Source organism: Lepus europaeus, chromosome 12 (genome assembly GCF_033115175.1).
Source record: "Lepus europaeus isolate LE1 chromosome 12, mLepTim1.pri, whole genome shotgun sequence".
Taxonomy (NCBI): Eukaryota; Metazoa; Chordata; class Mammalia; order Lagomorpha; family Leporidae; genus Lepus; species Lepus europaeus.
This window is the reverse complement of record NC_084838.1, coordinates 40,608,190-40,625,559: the sequence shown is the minus strand read 5'-3', so window position 1 is coordinate 40,625,559 and position 17,370 is coordinate 40,608,190. Positions and strand designations below refer to the sequence as shown.

The 17,370-nt window shown below is 42.9% G+C and overlaps 1 protein-coding gene across 3 annotated transcripts in view; it reads left to right on the top strand.

Moving 5' to 3' along the window:
• The window catches only part of UBAP1 (ubiquitin associated protein 1), a 71,008-nt gene that overhangs the window by 21,783 nt on the left and 31,855 nt on the right, over positions 1–17,370 (top strand). For 2 of the 3 annotated variants that reach the window (XM_062208054.1, XM_062208055.1), the window contains exons 2-3: positions 4,609–4,650; positions 11,725–11,765. In XM_062208054.1, coding sequence (XP_062064038.1) covers positions 11,732–11,765 — 34 coding nt within the window. In that variant the 5' untranslated portion in view covers positions 4,609–4,650; positions 11,725–11,731. The remainder of the gene's footprint in view (positions 1–4,608; positions 4,651–11,724; positions 11,766–17,370) is intronic. The other variant, XM_062208053.1, reaches the window with a different exon arrangement.

The window sequence follows — 17,370 nt, the reverse complement described above, 5'->3', positions numbered from 1 at the left end:
TGGTTTTTTTTATGTTAATTTTTATTTATTTGAAAGGCAGAGTTACAGAGAGGCAGAGAGAGAGAGGTCTTCCATCCGCTGGTTCACTTATCAGATAGCTGCAATGGCTGGAGCTCTGTCAATCCAAAGCCAGGAGCTAAGAGCTTCTTCTGGGTCTCCCATGCAGGTGCAGGAACCCAAGGACTAGGGCCATTCTGCTGCTTTCCTAGGACATAGCAGGGAGCTGGATGGGAAGTGGAGCAGCCGGGACTTGAACTGGCACCCATATGGGATGCCGGCACTGCAGCTGGCAGCTTTACCTGCTACGCCACAGCACCTGCCCACATGGAATTTTTGTCATATACATATGGTGGTTGAGTTATATGTTAACTTTGTTTTTAGATTAGAAATATGCTAATTCTCAGAGCTATCTTTTTCTGTAAATTAGATAATTTCTTGGATTAATTTAAATCTTGAGAAATTCTTGATTTCTGCTATTACTGTAGTAGAAGTGTGACTGTGGTAGCTTACTGAGATGTTGAATTGCTGTTGTGTACTGGGAAGCTGTAGAGCATAATTTCATGTAATAGTGATTTGATGATTTGTGAAAGAAAAATGAGAACATTAATATAATTGCCCTTGGGCTTTCTTTTTCTTGTAAACCAAGAAATCATAAACGAGGTTAAAAAAAAAGCAGGGTTTTATTCAGGTATAAAATAGATGTGGGAATCAGAAAAATAGAGGCAGTCAGACTGAATCTGTTCTGCAGAAGGAAGATGAGCTTGGGGTTTTACAGTAAGAAGTAGAAACATGTAGTTTTTTTAGCATCCTTTGGGGGTAATAAGCAGGATTGAGGCATCTTTGCACAAAGCAAGGTAGTCATAAATATTTTTAGTCTGTTGGAATGTCTGGGTTAGGAGACAAACTGGTCATTCTAATATTTCGCAGATGTTACCAAGGTATTGTTAGATTCCAGAAAACTGTTCCCTCTGGAGGATTCAGTTTCTGACATGATATCTATGTCAGTTTACCTGTCATTAAAATCTGAGGCTCAGAAAAGGATTTTTCCTCCTTTTTTTTTATAGCCATTCTGCAGCCATTTTGACTTTTATTTTCACAAATTTCATTCTCCTGTTTCCTACCCTTAATTTCCTTCTCCTACTCTCTTCACGTTTTGCTTTTTCTAATCCTTAACATGACAACATGTTCTCTTTTATTTATTTATTTATTTATTTATTTTTTATTTTTTGACAGGCAGAGTGGATAGTGAGAGAGAGAGAGAAAGGTCTTCCTTTTTGCTGTTGGTTCACCCTCCAATGGCTGCTGCGGCCAGCGCATCACGCTAATCCGAAGCCAGGAGCCAGGTGCTTCTCCTGGTCTCCCATGCGGGTGCAGGGCCCAAGGACTTGGGCCATCCTCCACTGCACTCCCGGGCCATAGCAGAGAGCTGGCCTGGAAGAGGGGCAACTGGGATAGAATCCGGCGCCCCAACCGGGACTAGAACCCGGTGTGCTGGCGCCACAAGGCGGAGGATTAGCCTGTTAAGCCACGGCGCCGGCCTCTTTCTTAATTTTTTTAAAGATTTATTTATGGGGCCGGAGCTGTAATGTAGTGGGTAAAGCCCCTGCCTGCAGTGCCGGCATCCCATATGGGTGCCGGTTCAAGTCCCGGCTGTTTCACTTCAATCCAGCTCTCTGTTATGGCCTGGGAAAGCAGTAGAAGATGCCATAAGTGCTTGGGCCCCTGCACCCACGTGGGAGACCTGGAAGAAGCTCCTGGCTCCTGGCTTCGGATTGGCGCAGCTCTGGCTGTTGCAGCCAATTAGGGATTGAACCAGTGAATGGAAGACCTCTCTTTCACTCTCTCCACCTCTCCTTATCTCTGTGTAACTCTGCCTTTCAGATAAATAAATACATCTTTAAAAAAAAAAAAAAGGTATTTATTTATTTGAAAGGCAGAGTTACAGAGAGAGAGAGAGAGAGAGAGAGAGAGAGAGAGAGAAAGAGAAAGAGAGAGAGAGGTCTTCCATTTGCTGGTTCACTCCCCGGATGGCTGCAATGGCCAGAGCTATGGTGATCCGAAGCCAGGAGCCATGAGCTGCTTCTGGGTTTCCCATTTGGGTATGGGGGGGCCCAAGGGCCTGGGCCATCTTCTACTGCTTTGGCCATAGCAGAGAGCTGGGTCAATGGAGCAGCCAGGACTCAAAGTGGTGCCCGTATGGGATGTTGGCACTGCAGGCAGTGGCTTTACCTGCCATGTCACAGCGCTGTCCCCAGCAACACGTTGTCTTTACCCTTCCTCTTCCTTGTCTTCCTATAGTTCTTTCTTCCTCTGTGTCTCTCTTTCTTTCCCCGTCCCGGTTCTTCTCCTTTCTGCTCCTCTCCTCCCCCTCCCCTGGATTTATTTATTTATTTATTTGAAAGGAATAGTAACAGACAGAGATAGGGAGATCTTCCATCTGCTGGTTCACTCCTCAAATGGCTGCAACAGCCAGGACTGGGTGAGGCGGAGCCAGGAGCCAGGAACTCCTCTGGGTCTCCACATAGGTGGAAAGGGCCCAAGTGGTTGGGCCATCCTTTGTTATCTTCCTAGGCACAGTAACAGGAAGCTAGATTGTAAGTAGAGCAGCTGGGACTTGAACCTGCACTTTCATATGGGATACTGGTGTCACAAGGTGCAACCTACTGTGCCACAAACCTGGCCTCTGCAGTTCTCTTCTTTTTCCCTGTTTCCCCATATATTTTAAAAACATTTATTTATTTATTTTATTTGAGAGGCTAAAACAGAGAGCTCCCAAGTGCCAGTTACTGCTAGTTCACTTCCCAGATACCAGCCAGGGGCAGAACCTGTGAGCCAAAGCTGAGAAATTGATCCAGGTCTCCCTCATGGGTGTCAGGGACCCAGCTACTTGAGCCATCACCTGCTGTCTTTCAGAGTGCATATTAGCAGGAGGCTGGAATCCATAGCGAGAGCTAGAACTTGAACCCAGGCACTGTTGATATGGAATGTGGGCATCCCAAGTGATTGCTTTATGGCTAGGTCAACATCCAGTCTATCTTCATCTAATTTTGGTTTTAGTTGTCTTTCATTAGTAGTTCAATTTTAATAAATCAAGTATTTTTATTTTATTTGAAAGGCTGAAACATACACATACATGTACACACACACACTCAAGAGATCTATTCACTGGTTGACTCCCCAAATGCCAGATCTGGGCCAGGCCAAAACCAGGAGCCCTGTACTCTTTGTTTCTTGTACTTGGGTAGCAGGAGAGACCCATGTACTTGAGCCAGCACCTTTTGCCTACCAGGTGCATTAGCAGGAAGCTGGATTGGAAGCAGAGTAGTCTGGGCTTTGTCTAAGCACTTGATATGGGATATGGGTGTCTCATATAGTGTCCTAACTGCTGTGCCAAGTGCTCATCCAAATATAACTTAATGAGTTTTCTTCCTACCACATTTTAACTGAAATGGCACTGAGCCAGAAAAATAAAACATTACTGTTACGTTCTATGTTACTAATATGAATGTGAATTAAAAATGTGTTATTGTTATTTCTGCTTGATATTTTCCATGTAATAGAAGCACTTATATTTATTTTAGTGGAAATTTGTGATTGCTTATGAAATTTTTTTTCTCACTGGAAGTACTGAGCAGTTTATATTAGGGGCAAATGTATTTCTTCAGTCTTGTGTACCTTTCTTACATAGTTAAAGTAACTTGATCTAGGTTATAGACATGTTTTAAAAGGTACAATTATTTTCTATTAAGTATATTTTTTTAGTAAGCAACTGTTAATGTTAACACAGCATATCTTCTGAATTGTCCAGTTTGTTTTTCCATGATTGAACATTTAAACTATTAAGATATTATAAAATAAATGAGTATAATTAAGTAAAATATAGAATGGTTTTGAGGAAGTGTACACATGTAAATGTCCTTAGCATTCCTAAGATGTTCCAGGAAAAAATAGTTGACCTAAGTACCTATTAAAATGCTTTTTGAGGCCGCGCTGTGGCTTAACAGGCTAATCCTCCGCCTTGTGGTGCGGCACACCGGGTTCTAGTCCTGGTTGGGGCGCCGGATTCTATCCCAGTTGCCCCTCTGCTATGGCCTGGGAGTGCAGTGGAGGATGGCCCAAGTCCTTGGGCCCTGCACCCGCATGGGAGATGAGGAGAAACACCTGGCTCCTGGCTTTGGATCAGCGAGATGTGCCGGCCGCAGCAGCCATTGAAGGGTGAACCAACAGCAAAAAGGAAGACCTTTCTCTCTGTCTCTCTCTCTCTCACTATCCACTCTGCCTGTCAAAAAAAAAAAAAAAAAAAAAAAAAAAAAAAAAAGCCTTTTGATCCTGAAAGACTGAAGTTATACTGCATAGTGGATATTAGAAAAATCTTTTCCCTAAGTGTCCAAATTATTGATTTCTTATATTCTTAACATTTGCAGTAGCTGTAATTAAAGTTAAATTTAGTGAACTGTTTTAATATTTAAAGAAAATTCTTAGAAAGTCTGCATTTTATCAGTTCTTACTGAGGCATAACCTTAAAATGTTTTATAGTACTTAATTAGTAATAAAGGATACTATAATTTTCATTTACTATTCTTTAATAGAAAACTTTCTTTGTTGCAGCTTTTATGCATACTTTAAAGTACCTACCTTCCCTGCCACCAGGTTGGTATTTTCTCTTATCTAGTTGTTCATTGCCTTTCTGATGTTCAAATTCAGAAGATGTTTTCACTCATCTCCCTGGACCTCAGCCCCTGAGCACTTCACTGCTGATGCTTTTTCTTTCCTTCCATTTTTTTCTTGCTATTTCATATTAAAGAAAATAATTTGTTGCAGTGAAAGTCATATAACATGAAAATCAATCATTTTAAAGTGAACAGTCTAACAACATTTAGTATGTTCACAATGTTGTGCAACTACCCCCTCTATTTCCAATACTTTTTGCAGAAACTAAAGTAGTTTCTCTCTCTGTCTCCAAAATCACTGACAACCACCAATCAGCTTTCTGTCTCTATGAATTTACCTAAATGGAATAACGCATTAAATGAGGATACTTCAAAAAAGTCCATAAAAAGTAGGATTAAAAGATGAGTTTCTTTTGGCACAAAATATTTTGAAATCCATGAATAGTTTTTTCTTAATAAGCATTTTCCATAACCTTTTTTGAATACCACCTTCAATGCTTTTGTACCAATAAATTCATCTTTTAATTACACTTTCTGTGAACTTTTGAAGTATCCTAATATATGTGATCTTTTGTGTCTACCTTCTTTTGCTTAGCATATAATATTTTAGAGGTTCATCCATATTGTAGCACATGTCAGTATTTAATTTATATATATTATGACCAAATAATTTTCCATTGTATGGTTATGTCATTTATCATTGGTAGGCATTTGGGTTGTTTCCGCGTTTTGATTATCATGAATAATGTTGCTGTGAACGTTCATGTTTGAGTTTTTGTGTGGGCATAGGTTTTTATTTCTCTTAAGTATATATGTAGAAGAGGAATTGCTGGGTCGTGTGGTAATTGTGTTTACCATTTTGGGGAACTACCAGAGTATTTTCCACAGTAGTTGCTCTGTTTTATGTTCCCACTGGCAACATATGATAGTTCTGATTTCTCCACATCGTTGCCACCATGTATTATATCTCTGTTTACTTTTAGTTATCCTAACAAGTATGAATGACATCTCATTGTAATTTATTAAAAATTTAAGATGAGAGTAACATACAAAATTAATTATAGAAAAGTGAACAATTCATTGACATTTAGCATAGTCACAGAGTTATACAACCATTACCTCTGTCTATATGCTAAATTCTTGTTATGGTTTTGATGGATGACTAATGATGTTGAACATCTTTTCATGTGCTTCCTGGCCATTTATATATCTTTGGAGAAATGACTATTCAAACCTTTTGCCCTTTTTTCTTAAAATTAATTTTGGGGGAGGGTAAAGATTTATTTATTTGAAAGGCAGAGTTACAGAGAGAATAGAGAGAGCTTCCCATCTGTTGGTTCATTCCCCAAATGGTGTAGCAGCTAGGGATGAGCCAGGGCAAAAGCAGGAGCCTAGAGCTTCATCTGGGGTCCCAATTGGGTGGAAGGGGCCCAAGCTCTTGGGCCATTTTCTGCCACTTTACCAGACACAGTAGCAGGAAACAGATCAGAAGTGGACCAGCCAGGGCACGAACAGGCACCCATATAAGACGCTGGCATTGCAGGCAACGATTTTACCTACTATACCACAGTGCCAGCCCCTTTTGCCCATTTCTAATTGGGTTGTCTTTTTATTATTGGGTTGTAGGGTCGTTTATATATTCTAGATATGTTGCTTAACCAGGTGTGTGTTTGCAAATATTTTCTCCCATTCTGTGAGTTATCTTTTGGTTGAGCCTTTTTAAGGAGGAAGAATCCATTTACAATTAGGTGGAACAACTTTGTATCATTTGTACTGGCAGCTTTTTTTGGGGATTGTTTAGGAAATTCTTTTTTTTTTTTTTTTAAGATTTTATTTATTTGAGAGGTAGAGTTACAGACAGAGCGCGAGAAAGAGAGAAACGTCTTCCTTCCATTGGTTCACTCCCCAAATGGCCACAACAATGGAGCTACGCCGATCCGAAGCTAGGAGCTAGGTGCTTCTTCCCGGTCTCCCTTGCGGGTGCAGAGGCCCAAGGACTTGGGCCATCTTCCACTGCCATCCCAGGCCACAACAGAGAGCTGGATTGGAAGAGGAGCAGCCGGGACTAGAACCTGTGCCCATATGGGATGCTGGCGCTGCAGGCAGAGGATTAACCTACGCTGCCACGGCACTGGCCCAGAAATTATTTCTTAAGTCAGAGGCTCAAGCAGCTTCTCCAGGCCATTTTCCTCATAAAAAGAGCTATTTCAGGGCAAGCGTTTGGCCTTGTGATCAAGCTATCAGTTGGTATGCACACATCACCTATCAGAGTGCCTAGGTTCAGGTCCCAGCTCCACTCCTGATTTCAGCTTCCTGATGACAGATACCCTGGAGATAGCATGTGAGGCTAGTATTTGGGTGTCTGCTACTCACATGGTTTGAGAACCTGATTGTGGGCATTTGGAGAATTAACCAGTGGATGGGAGAGTTCTCTCTTTTTCTCTCTCTTCTTCTATGTAAAATAAATAAAGATTTAAATAAAAATTTAAAAAACTGGTGTCTTAGCTTTAAAACAATGAAGAGCTGGAGCTGGCATTGTGGCATTGCTGTACAGTGGGTCAGGCTTGTGAAGCTGGCACCCCATGTTGGAGTGCTGGTTTGAGTTCTGGCCCCTTCACTTTCAACCCAGCTTCCTGCTAATATGCCTGGGAAGTCAAGGTAGGATCGCCTAAGTGCTTGGGTTGTTGCCCTTCATGTGGGAGACCAGGATCAAGTTTCTGGCTCCTGGCTTGGCCTGGCCTAGACCTACCTCTTGCAGCCCTTTGGGGAGTGAATTCTGCCTGTCAAATCAGTGAATATATAAATCTTTTTAAAAAATGACAAAAACTGTTTTTCAAATCACTGATATCCCCTAATATCAGTAAATTAGGGATATAGAAATGAAAACACTAATTTCCTGCACCTGTCTGAACATATTCGTAGCTGTCATTGCTGGACGGTTAAATACTACTTCTTTTCCAACAGAGAATTAGAGAAACAAATTTCTGGTATGTGGCTGTGTGGGAGGGTTTATACTGTTAGTAATCTGAGTTTTAGTTTCACAGTATTGTTAGGGTGGTTTGTATGTATCACAGTGAGCCCGAATCCTTTGTAGGAGCCTATGAAATGTCTTCTGTGCAGATAAAAAGATTAAACTAGTCAACTAGTCTCTGTATTATGTTGGTTCTTTGAAAATTGATGATCAGTGTATTTTGTAATTAACTCTCTGTTAACTAGAATGACCAGCCAGTATACTTCATCCCTATATAATTATAGAAAAATGGCACTTTTAAAATGAGGCTTTGAAATAAATTTTTAAAAAATTTATGATTTATTCCCAGTTCTACACCTAGATGTAACCGTTGTAAATATTTTATGTATTTCTTTGTTTTTACAAATTTTAAAATATTTGTAAATACAAAAAATTATAAAATTTTTAAAAATTTGCCTTTGTTTTTTTTTTTCCCACCCCCAAAGATTGATTTATTTGAAAGGCAGAGTTACAGAGAGGTAGGATGAGACAGAGAGAGAAAGAGAGAGAGAGAGATGTCTTCATTTGCAGGTTCACTCTCCAGATGGCTGCAAGTCAGGAATGAGCCAAGCTGAAGCCAGGAGACAGGAGTTTCATCCAGGTCTCCCACATGGGTGTAGGGGCCCTAGGACTTGGGCCATCTTCTACTGCTTTCCCCAGGTCATTAACAGGGAGCTGGATTGGAAGTGGAACAGTCAGGACACAAACTGGGGCCCATATGGGATGCTGATATCATAGGCAGTGGCTTTACCTGCCATGCCACAGTGCTGGCCCCGATTTACTTTTAAAATCTGAAAATGCTTACTTTTTCCATAATACTTTCTAGCCTTAAAGGGGTTGTAGTTGGATCCATAGCAGTTAGGAGATAATTTCTTACCCTATAGATTGTAAAATTTAATAATTGAATTTCTTTTTTGCCAATGAATAAAACTATTATAAAACTTGTTTCACTTATGATAGGTGTTATAAAAGTGAAAAGACATCACTTATCTTTCCCTTTTGCCTCTTCTGTACCTAAATAACCCTTACTTTAGTTGTGTTGCTTACTAAATTTAGAGCTACTTTTTTTTTTATAACATCTTTGACTATAATTTACAACCTACAGTTCACTCATTTGAGTATTTAATTCAGCAGGGATTAGTGTAGTCCCAGGTTTTCAACCATCACTCTAATCAACTTTAGAACATTTTTATTACCTCCCAAAAGAAAACCTATACTCAGTAACCAAGTTGAGTAAATTTTTAAACATTATTATAAGGTTGCTGCTTTCTGTTAGGTTTAGAAGATATTTTACCACTTCAACACAGTATTAAAAGAATGTTATTTTGAATTTATATTTTTCTTTTTTTTTTTTAAAGATTTATTTATTTGAAAGGCAGAGTTGCAGAGAGGAAGAGGTAGAGATAGAGAGAGAGATCTTCCATCTGGTGGTTCATTCCCAAGTGGCTTCAACAGCTGGAGCTGAGCCGATCTGAAGCCAGGAGCCAGGAGCTTCTTCTGGGTCTTCCACATGGGTGCAGGGGCCCAAGGACTTGGGCCATCTTCTACTGCTTTCTCAGGCCATAGCAGAGAGCTGGATCGGGAGTGGAGCAGCTGGGACACGAACTGGCCCCCATATGGGATACCGGTGGGGCAGGCGGAGGCTTAGCCCACTATACCACAGTGCCGGCCCCTATATATATATATATGTATATGTATATTTTTTTAAAGACTTATTGGGGCTAGTGCTGTAGTGTAGTGGGTAAAGCCACCGCCTGCAGTGCCAGCATCTATATGGGCGTGGGTTTAAGTCCTGGCTGTTCTACTTCCGATCCAAGTGAAACAACATATTCACAGATGCTTTCAGTGGCTTTGTTTATACTGACTAAAAACCAGAAAAAAGTCAGATGTCCTTCTAGCAGGTAAATGAATCAGTACAATACTGCTTAATAACATAAAACTAAGAAATAACAGGTGTAGTACCATTGTAAGAATGAATCAAATGTTAAGTGAAAGAAGCCTGAATTAAAAAGTTACATACAATTCCATATATGATACTTAGGAATAGGCAGAAACCACAGGGATATAAAACTAACTACAAAAAGGAACATGGGAATGTACCATGTTACATAACTTGTATGTATTTGTCAGAACTCATAGAACAAACAAAAGTAAAAAGGGAAATTTTACTACTATGTAAGTAAACTATACTTCAGTCTTTTAAAAAGTATACACCAAACAATGTTCGTATACATATCACACTGAAATTAGAAAAAGCAGAATTGTTCAATAATACTGTTAGATGTTTTAAAGGAGGTGGAGTCGTTTGAAAGGCAGAGTTGGGGGAGGAGTGTGGGGAGTGAGAGAATCTTCCAACCACTGGTTCACTCCACAAATGGCCTCAATGGCTGGAGCTGGGTCAATTTGAAGCCTGGAGCCAGGAGCTTCTTCTGGGTCTCCCACGTGGGTGCAGGGGCCCAACCACTTTGGTCATCCGCCTCTGCTTTCCCAGGCCCTTTAGCAGGAAGCTGGATCACAAGAGGAGGAGCTGGGACACTCAAACTGGCTCCCAGAGATTTAAATCTTAACAGCTATCGTTATCCAGATCTATATTTGTTTAAGTGAAAAAAGTGATATCTTTTTCTTACCCTGGTATTGGAATATTTGTAGTTTATATCAGGAAGATACTCATCTTTTTTTTTTTTTTGTATTATCATATAAATTGTTTAGTGGCTAGTATGCTTTTCCAATTTCTTTACCCCAGAGCATGCAGGTTTCAGAAAGACATATTTTATTTAAAAACATCAATTTCCACCCCCAGGTCTCCCCCCCCCCCCCATTTTGCCTGTTTTTGGGAACATTAAGAGAAGTGGGGCCAACATTGTGGTGCAGTGGGTTAAACTGCTGCTTGTGATGGTGGCATCCCATAGCTGGTACTGGTTCGAGACCCAGCTACTTACTTCCTATCCAGCATCTTGCTGATGCACCTGGGAAGGCAGAAGATGACTCAGATACTTGGGCCCTTGCCACCTATGGAAGAGACCAGGTTGGAGGAGCAGACTGTTGACTTTAGCCTGGCGCAGACCTGGCTGTTGGGGCTTTTAGTGGAGTGAACCAGTGGATTGATGAAAAGCCTCTCTCTCTGTCTCTCTCTCCCCCTTTCTCCCTCCCTCTCCTACTTCCTCTCCCTCCCTCTCTGTCATTCTGCTTTTCATGCAGATGAAAATAAACATTTTAAAAAATAAGTGAATGGCTGGTGCCACGGCTCACTTGGCTAGTCCTCCGCCTGTGGCGCCTGCACTCCGGGTTCTAGTCCTGGTTGCTCCTCTTCCAGTCCAGCTCTCTGCTGTGGCCCGGGAAGGCAGTGGAGGATGGCCCAAGTGCTTGGGCCCTGCACCCGCATGGGAGACCAGGAGAAGCACCTGGCTCCTGGCTTCGGATTGGCACAGTGCACCGGTGGTAGCGGCCATTTGGGGGGCGAACCAACAGAAAAAGGAAGACCTCTCTCTCTCACTCACTCACTCACTGTCCACTCTGCCTGTCCAAAAAAAAAAAAAAAAAAGTGACTGAGGGCTATATCATTCCTGAAACCTTTGATGTTCTGGTTTCTTTTCTTTTCTTTCTTTCTTTCTTTCTTTTTTTTTTTCTGTATTTATTTATTTGAAAGAGTTTCACAGAGAGGAGAGGGAGAGCGAGAGAGAGAGAAAGATACCTTCCATCTGCTGGTTCACTCCCCAGATGGCTGCAGTGGCCGGAGCTGTGCCAGTCCCAAGCCAGGAGCCAGGAGCTTCTTCTGGGTCTCCCACGCGGGTGCAGGGGCCCAATGACTTGGGCCATCCTCTACTGCTTTCCCAGACCATAGCAGAGAGCCAGATTGGAAGTGGAACAGCCAGGTCTCCAACTAGCACCCATATGGGATGCTGGCACTGGAGGCAGCAGCTTTACCCGCTGTGCCACATCGTCGGCCGCTGGTTTCTTTTTTATAGTCTGAATTTTCTTGTAATTGTTCGTTTTTACCTCCTCATGGTATCATGCACCTACACAAACTTTTTTTTTTCCTTCCAGGTTCTAAATGGCTTCTAAGAAGTTGGGTGCAGATATTCATGGTAAGTAAACTGTTAGATATTGTGAGTTAAGTTTTGAATTTATCAGAGTTTGAAATCACTTAGCATAGTTTTAAGTAAGTGCTGCTTTTTGTCTCTTTAAATGAATAGTTTGAAAAAAGTAAAGTTGTACAGCAATGTAGCATATACATCCAGAGATCTTTAGATAATTTTAATCTTGAAGTATTTGTTAAAATAGATAAGCTGTAGAGTCTGGTTATTGTAACTGAAATTATTAATGGTAGATTAAAGGGGCTATCTGTTTCTGTTGTTGTTTAGGAGTGTTTTGAGGAAGTCCATCATTTCTTTCCTGTTCCTTGGTCATAGCTCTTTTTCTTGCGTGGTGTGAAAATTTTAACACTTTAGGTAATGCTTTGTAATATTTGGGTTTAGTCCCTACTCCACAAAGGGAGTAATTTTTTTAAAGATTTATTTACTTATTTGAAAATCAGAGTTACATAGGGAGAGGAGAGGCAGAGAGAGAGAGAGGGCTTCCATCTGCTGGTTCATTCCCCAATTGGCTGCAACGGCTGGAGCTGTGCCGATCCGAAGCCAGGAGCTCCTTCTGGGTCTCCCACATGGGTGCAGGGGCTCAAGGACTTGGGCCATCTTCTACTGCTTTCTCAGGCCATAGCAGAGAGCTGGATTGGAAGTAGAGCAGCCAGGTCTCGAACCGGCGCCCATATGGGATGCCGGCGCTTCAGGTTAGGGTGTTAACCTGCTGTACCACAACACCGGCCCCCGGAAATAATTTTTCTGAAAGTCTATAAATACATTAGAGCATTATCAGTAATAGTGGTTACAGTTTTGCATTTGAAAATAGTAGTTTCTCAGGGGCTGGTGTATGGTACAGCTGGTTAAGCTGCTGTCTGCAATGCTGCCGTGCCGTATGGGCTGCTCCATTTTTGATCCAGCTCTCTGTTGATAATGTGGAAGAGTGGTGGAAGATGGCCCAAGTACTTGGGCTCCTGCATCTACGTGGGTGACTAGATGGAGTTCCAGGCTCCTGGCTTTGGCCTGGCCCAGCCCTGGCCATTGCTGCCATCTGGGGAATGAACCAATGGATAGAAGATCTCTCCCTCTCTCTTTCTCTGTCGTTCTGCCTTTCAAATAAATAAATCTTAAACAAAAAAAGAATGACTTATCTGACTGCCCAGCAGATAGCATGTGTTTTGAGCTCTTTTCAGTTATTGATTGCTTGACAACATCACTCAACTGGGTCAGGGTAGTACACCTGCAGCCACTGTGGTTTCAACTTGGCTTCTGTGTTTTCTGCAACAGCATTTACATTCTCAATGCCATTTTACATATACTTACATATATAATCTGCCTATATTTTGTTTTAAAACCTTTGGGAATTAAGTCATTCAGACTCTGGAGTTAGCGTTCCCTAACAGGTCAGGCAGCAGATCTTCCAGGTAAGCTAGCTCCTGTTGTTAAGGAATATTACAGGACTCTTTCAGAGTTTCTGAATACTACCAGAGAAGCAGATCTGAAGTTACCTCTGGATTATTTTTTCAAGGGAAGAGAAAGCACAGAGCCAAGGACACAGGAAAGGCCTCTGGAGAGAAACTAGCAAAAATTAAAAAGTTGAAGTTACAATCTTATTTCAAAAGATAAACCTATATATTTTTTAAAAGATTTATTTATTTATTTGAAAGTCAGAGTTACAGAAAGGAGGAGAGGCAGAGAGAGAGAGAGGTCTTCCATCCTTTGGTTTACTCCCTAGTTGGCTGCAACTGTTAGATCTGTGCCTATCTGAAGCCAGGAGCCTCTTCCGGGTCTCCCACATGGATGAAGGAGTCCGGGGACTTGGGCCATCTTCCACTGCTTTCCCAGGCCATAGCAGAGAGCTGGATCGGAAGTGGAGCAGCCAAGACTCAAACCAGCGCCCATATGGCATGCCGGCACTGCAGCCACAGCATTGGGCCCCAAGATAAACCTATCTTGAAACTTTGAATCCGGTCTTTTTGATTGGTTTGAAAATAATTTAGGCCTCAGGTTATGTGTTCCAGCTTAACAGTCTAGAGAGGAGACTCTAAGGTGTCTCTTTTTTCTTCTAAAGAACTTCTTCCGGCCGGCGCCGTGGCTTAACAGGCTAATCCTCCACCTTGCGGCGCTGGCACACCGGGTTCTAGTCCCATTTGGGGCACCGGATTCTATCCCGGTTGCCCCTCTTCCAGGCCAGCTCTCTGCTGTGGCCTGGGAGTGCAGTGGAGGATGGCCCAAGTGCTTGGGCCCTGCACCCGCATGGGAGACCAGGAGAAGCACCTGGCTCCTGGCTTCGGATCAGCGCGATGCGCCGGCCGCAGTGGCCATTGGAGGGTGAACCAACGGCAAAAAGGAAGACCTTTCTCTCTGTCTCTCTCTCTCTCACTGTCCACTCTGCCTGTCAAAAAAAAAAAAAAAAAAAAAAACTTCTTCCATCTCCCTTAATTCCTTTTTTTTAAAAAATTTATTTGACAGATAGAGTTAGACAGTGAGAGAGAGAGAGACAGAGAGAAAGGTCTTCCTTCCGTTGTTTCACCCTGCAAATGGCCACTTCGGCCAGAACTACACTGATCCGAAGCCAGGAGCCAGGTGCTTCTTCCTGGTCTCCCATGCTGGTGCAGGAGCCCAAGCACTTAGGCCATCCTCCACTGCCTTCCCGGGCCTCAGCAGAGAGCTGGCCTGGAAGAGGGGCAACCGGGATAGAATCCGGTGCCCTTATGGCATGCCAGTACCACAGGCGTAGGATTAACCAAGTGAGCTTAGGCACCGGCCCCTCCTTAAATTCCTAACCAAAATTATTTAAGTAAAACTTTGAGTAAAGTTTGAGAGAGATTTTTTTTTTTTTATTTCCTCATGCTGCTGTTGCTTCAGTAGGGCTCTAAGTATGTAGTCCCCTGGTTAGAGTTCAGTAGCTTTAGTTGGGGTTTTAGAGGAGAGAATTATATATTTTAGATATCAAATAGTTTAAGGAATAAACTTAAGGGACTATGGGGAATTTCTAAAAGTATTTATTTGAAAAGAAGGAAGAAAGACCTCCCATCTGCTGGCTCACTCCCCAAATGTCCACAATGGCTTAGCCAGGAGCTGGGAACACAATCCAGGTCTCCCACATGGGTGGCAGGAACCCAATTTTTTTTTTTTTTTAATGATTTATTTATTTGAAAGGCAGAGTGACAGGCAGAGGCAGAGAGAGAGGTCTTCCATCCGCTAGAAGCCAATTCCTTGAGACATTACTTCTGCCTCCCTGGGTCTGCATTATCAGGAAGCTAGAGTCAGGAGCCAGAGCTGGGTGTTGAACTGATGTTCTCTGATAGGGGATGCAAATATTTCCACTGCTAGGTTAAATGCCTGCCCCAGGTGGAAAATATTTAACAGGCATCTCATAGTCACCTGAGCATAGGAAATTAAGTTCAATGTGGTCTTACAGTGCTGAAATTAGAGATCCAGGAAACTATGGATATTACTCCTTCCATTTTTTTTAAAGATTTTATTTATTTATTTGAGAGGTAGAGATACAGACAGTGAGAGGGAGAGACGGAGAGAAAGGTCTCCCTTCCGTTGGTTCACTCCCCAAATGGCTGCAATGGCTGGAGCTGAGCTGATCTGAAGCCAGGAGCCAGGTGCCCCTTCCTGGTCTCCCATGTGGGTGCAGGGACCCAAGGACTTGGGCCATCTTCCACTGCTTTCCCAGGCCAGAGCAGAGAGCTGAATTGGAAGAGAAGCAACTGGGACTAGAGCCACCACCGCAGGCAGAGGATTAACCTACTGCGCCATGGCGCCAGCCCCAATATGGGATGCCAGTGCCGCAGGTGGAGGATTTTTTTTTTTTTTTTTTTGGACAGGCAGAGTTAGACAGTGAGAGAGACAGAGAGAAAGATCTTCTTTTCGTTGGTTCACTCCCCAAATGGCCTCTATGGTTGGCGCGCTGTGCCGATCCGAAGCCAGGAGCCAGGTGCTTCCTCCTGGTCTCCCATGCGGGTGCAGGGCCCAAGCACTTGGGCCATCCTCACTGCCCTCCTGGGCCACAGCAGAGAGCTGGACTGGAAGAGGAGCAACTGGGACAGAATCCGGCGCCCCAACTGGGACTAGAACCCGGGTGCTGGCACTGCAGGCAGAAGATTAGCCAAGTGAGCCATGGCGCCTGCCAAGGCGGAGGATTAACCAAGTGAGCCATGGCACTGGCCCCAGAGTTTTATTTTTTGAAGACTTTTTGAGATATTGTCCATACATTGTATAAAGTACAAACTATTGGCTCAGGTTAGATCAAGAGCCTGGGAGCCTTGTACTTTCTACCCTTCCCCTCCTTTTTTTCTCATCTACTTGAAAGGCAGATGGGGGCCACCTTCCATCTGCTGGTTCACTATCCAGCTGCCAACAGTAGCTAGGGCTGTGCCAGGCTGAAGCCTAGAGCCTGGAGCTCTTTCTGGGTCTCTCGTGGGTGGTGGAGGCCAAGCACTTGAGCCATCATTCTGCTCCTCCCAGGGTGCATTAGCAGGGATCTAGCTGGAAATGGAGTAGTCAGGACTTGAAGTGGCACTCTGCTATGTATTACGAACATTTCAAGCAGCAGCTCAACCCACTGTACCACAACATAAACCTTGATTGTCTTTAATTTTTTTTTTAATTTTATTTTTTTTTTTATTTTTGACAGGCAGAGTGGACAGTGAGAGAGAGACAGAGAGAAAGGTCTTCCTTTTGCCATTGGTTCACCCTCCAATGGCCACCGCGGTAGCGCGCTGCGGCCGGCGCACTGCGCTGATCCGATGGCAGGAGCCAGGTGCTTCTCCTGGTCTCCCATGGGGTGCAGGGCCCAAGCACTTGGGCCATCCTCCACTGCACTCCCTGGCCACAGCAGAGAGCTGGCCTGGAAGAGGGGCAACCGGGACAGGATTGGTGCCCCGACCAGGACTAGAACCCGGTGTGCCGGCGCCGCAAGGCGGAGGATTAGCCTAGTGAGCCGCGGCGCCGGCCGATTGTCTTTAATTTTTAACTCATTTTTGTTTAATCAAAAAAGGATTATTTTCTAGAAGTACCTTTTAAAGGATTTTTAAAAAATGTTTAACCAAAAAAATTACTCTTTTAGTAAAAATGCCTTAAGATTATAGTTTAGGAAAAAATAGGGCTCAGTAACAGGACTTAATAAACTGAACTACCCCTTCTTCTGTATTATTTTTAAAGATTTATTTATTGGAAAGGCAGAGTGATCGAGATCTTCTCTTTGCGTGTTCACTCAACAAATGGCCATAGTAGCCAGGGCTGGGCCAGGCCAAAGCCAGGAGCCTAGAACTCCATCTGGGTCTCCCATATGGGTGGGGCAGGAACTCAAATACTTGATCCATTATCTACTGCTTCTCAGGAGCATTAGCAGCGAACAGGGTCAGAAGAAGAACAGTCAGGACTATTTCAAATGGTGGCTTAACCTGCTGTGCCCCAACCTTCTGTGCTCTTCCCTCCCCATTTTATAACCACTTTATTGAGATACTATTGATATATAAATAGCTAAATATGTTTAAAGTATACATCTTGATAATTTGGGGATAAATATATATTCATGAGACTATTACCACCATCAAAGCATAAAACTACCCATCACACATCAGTTTCTCTGCTACCTTTA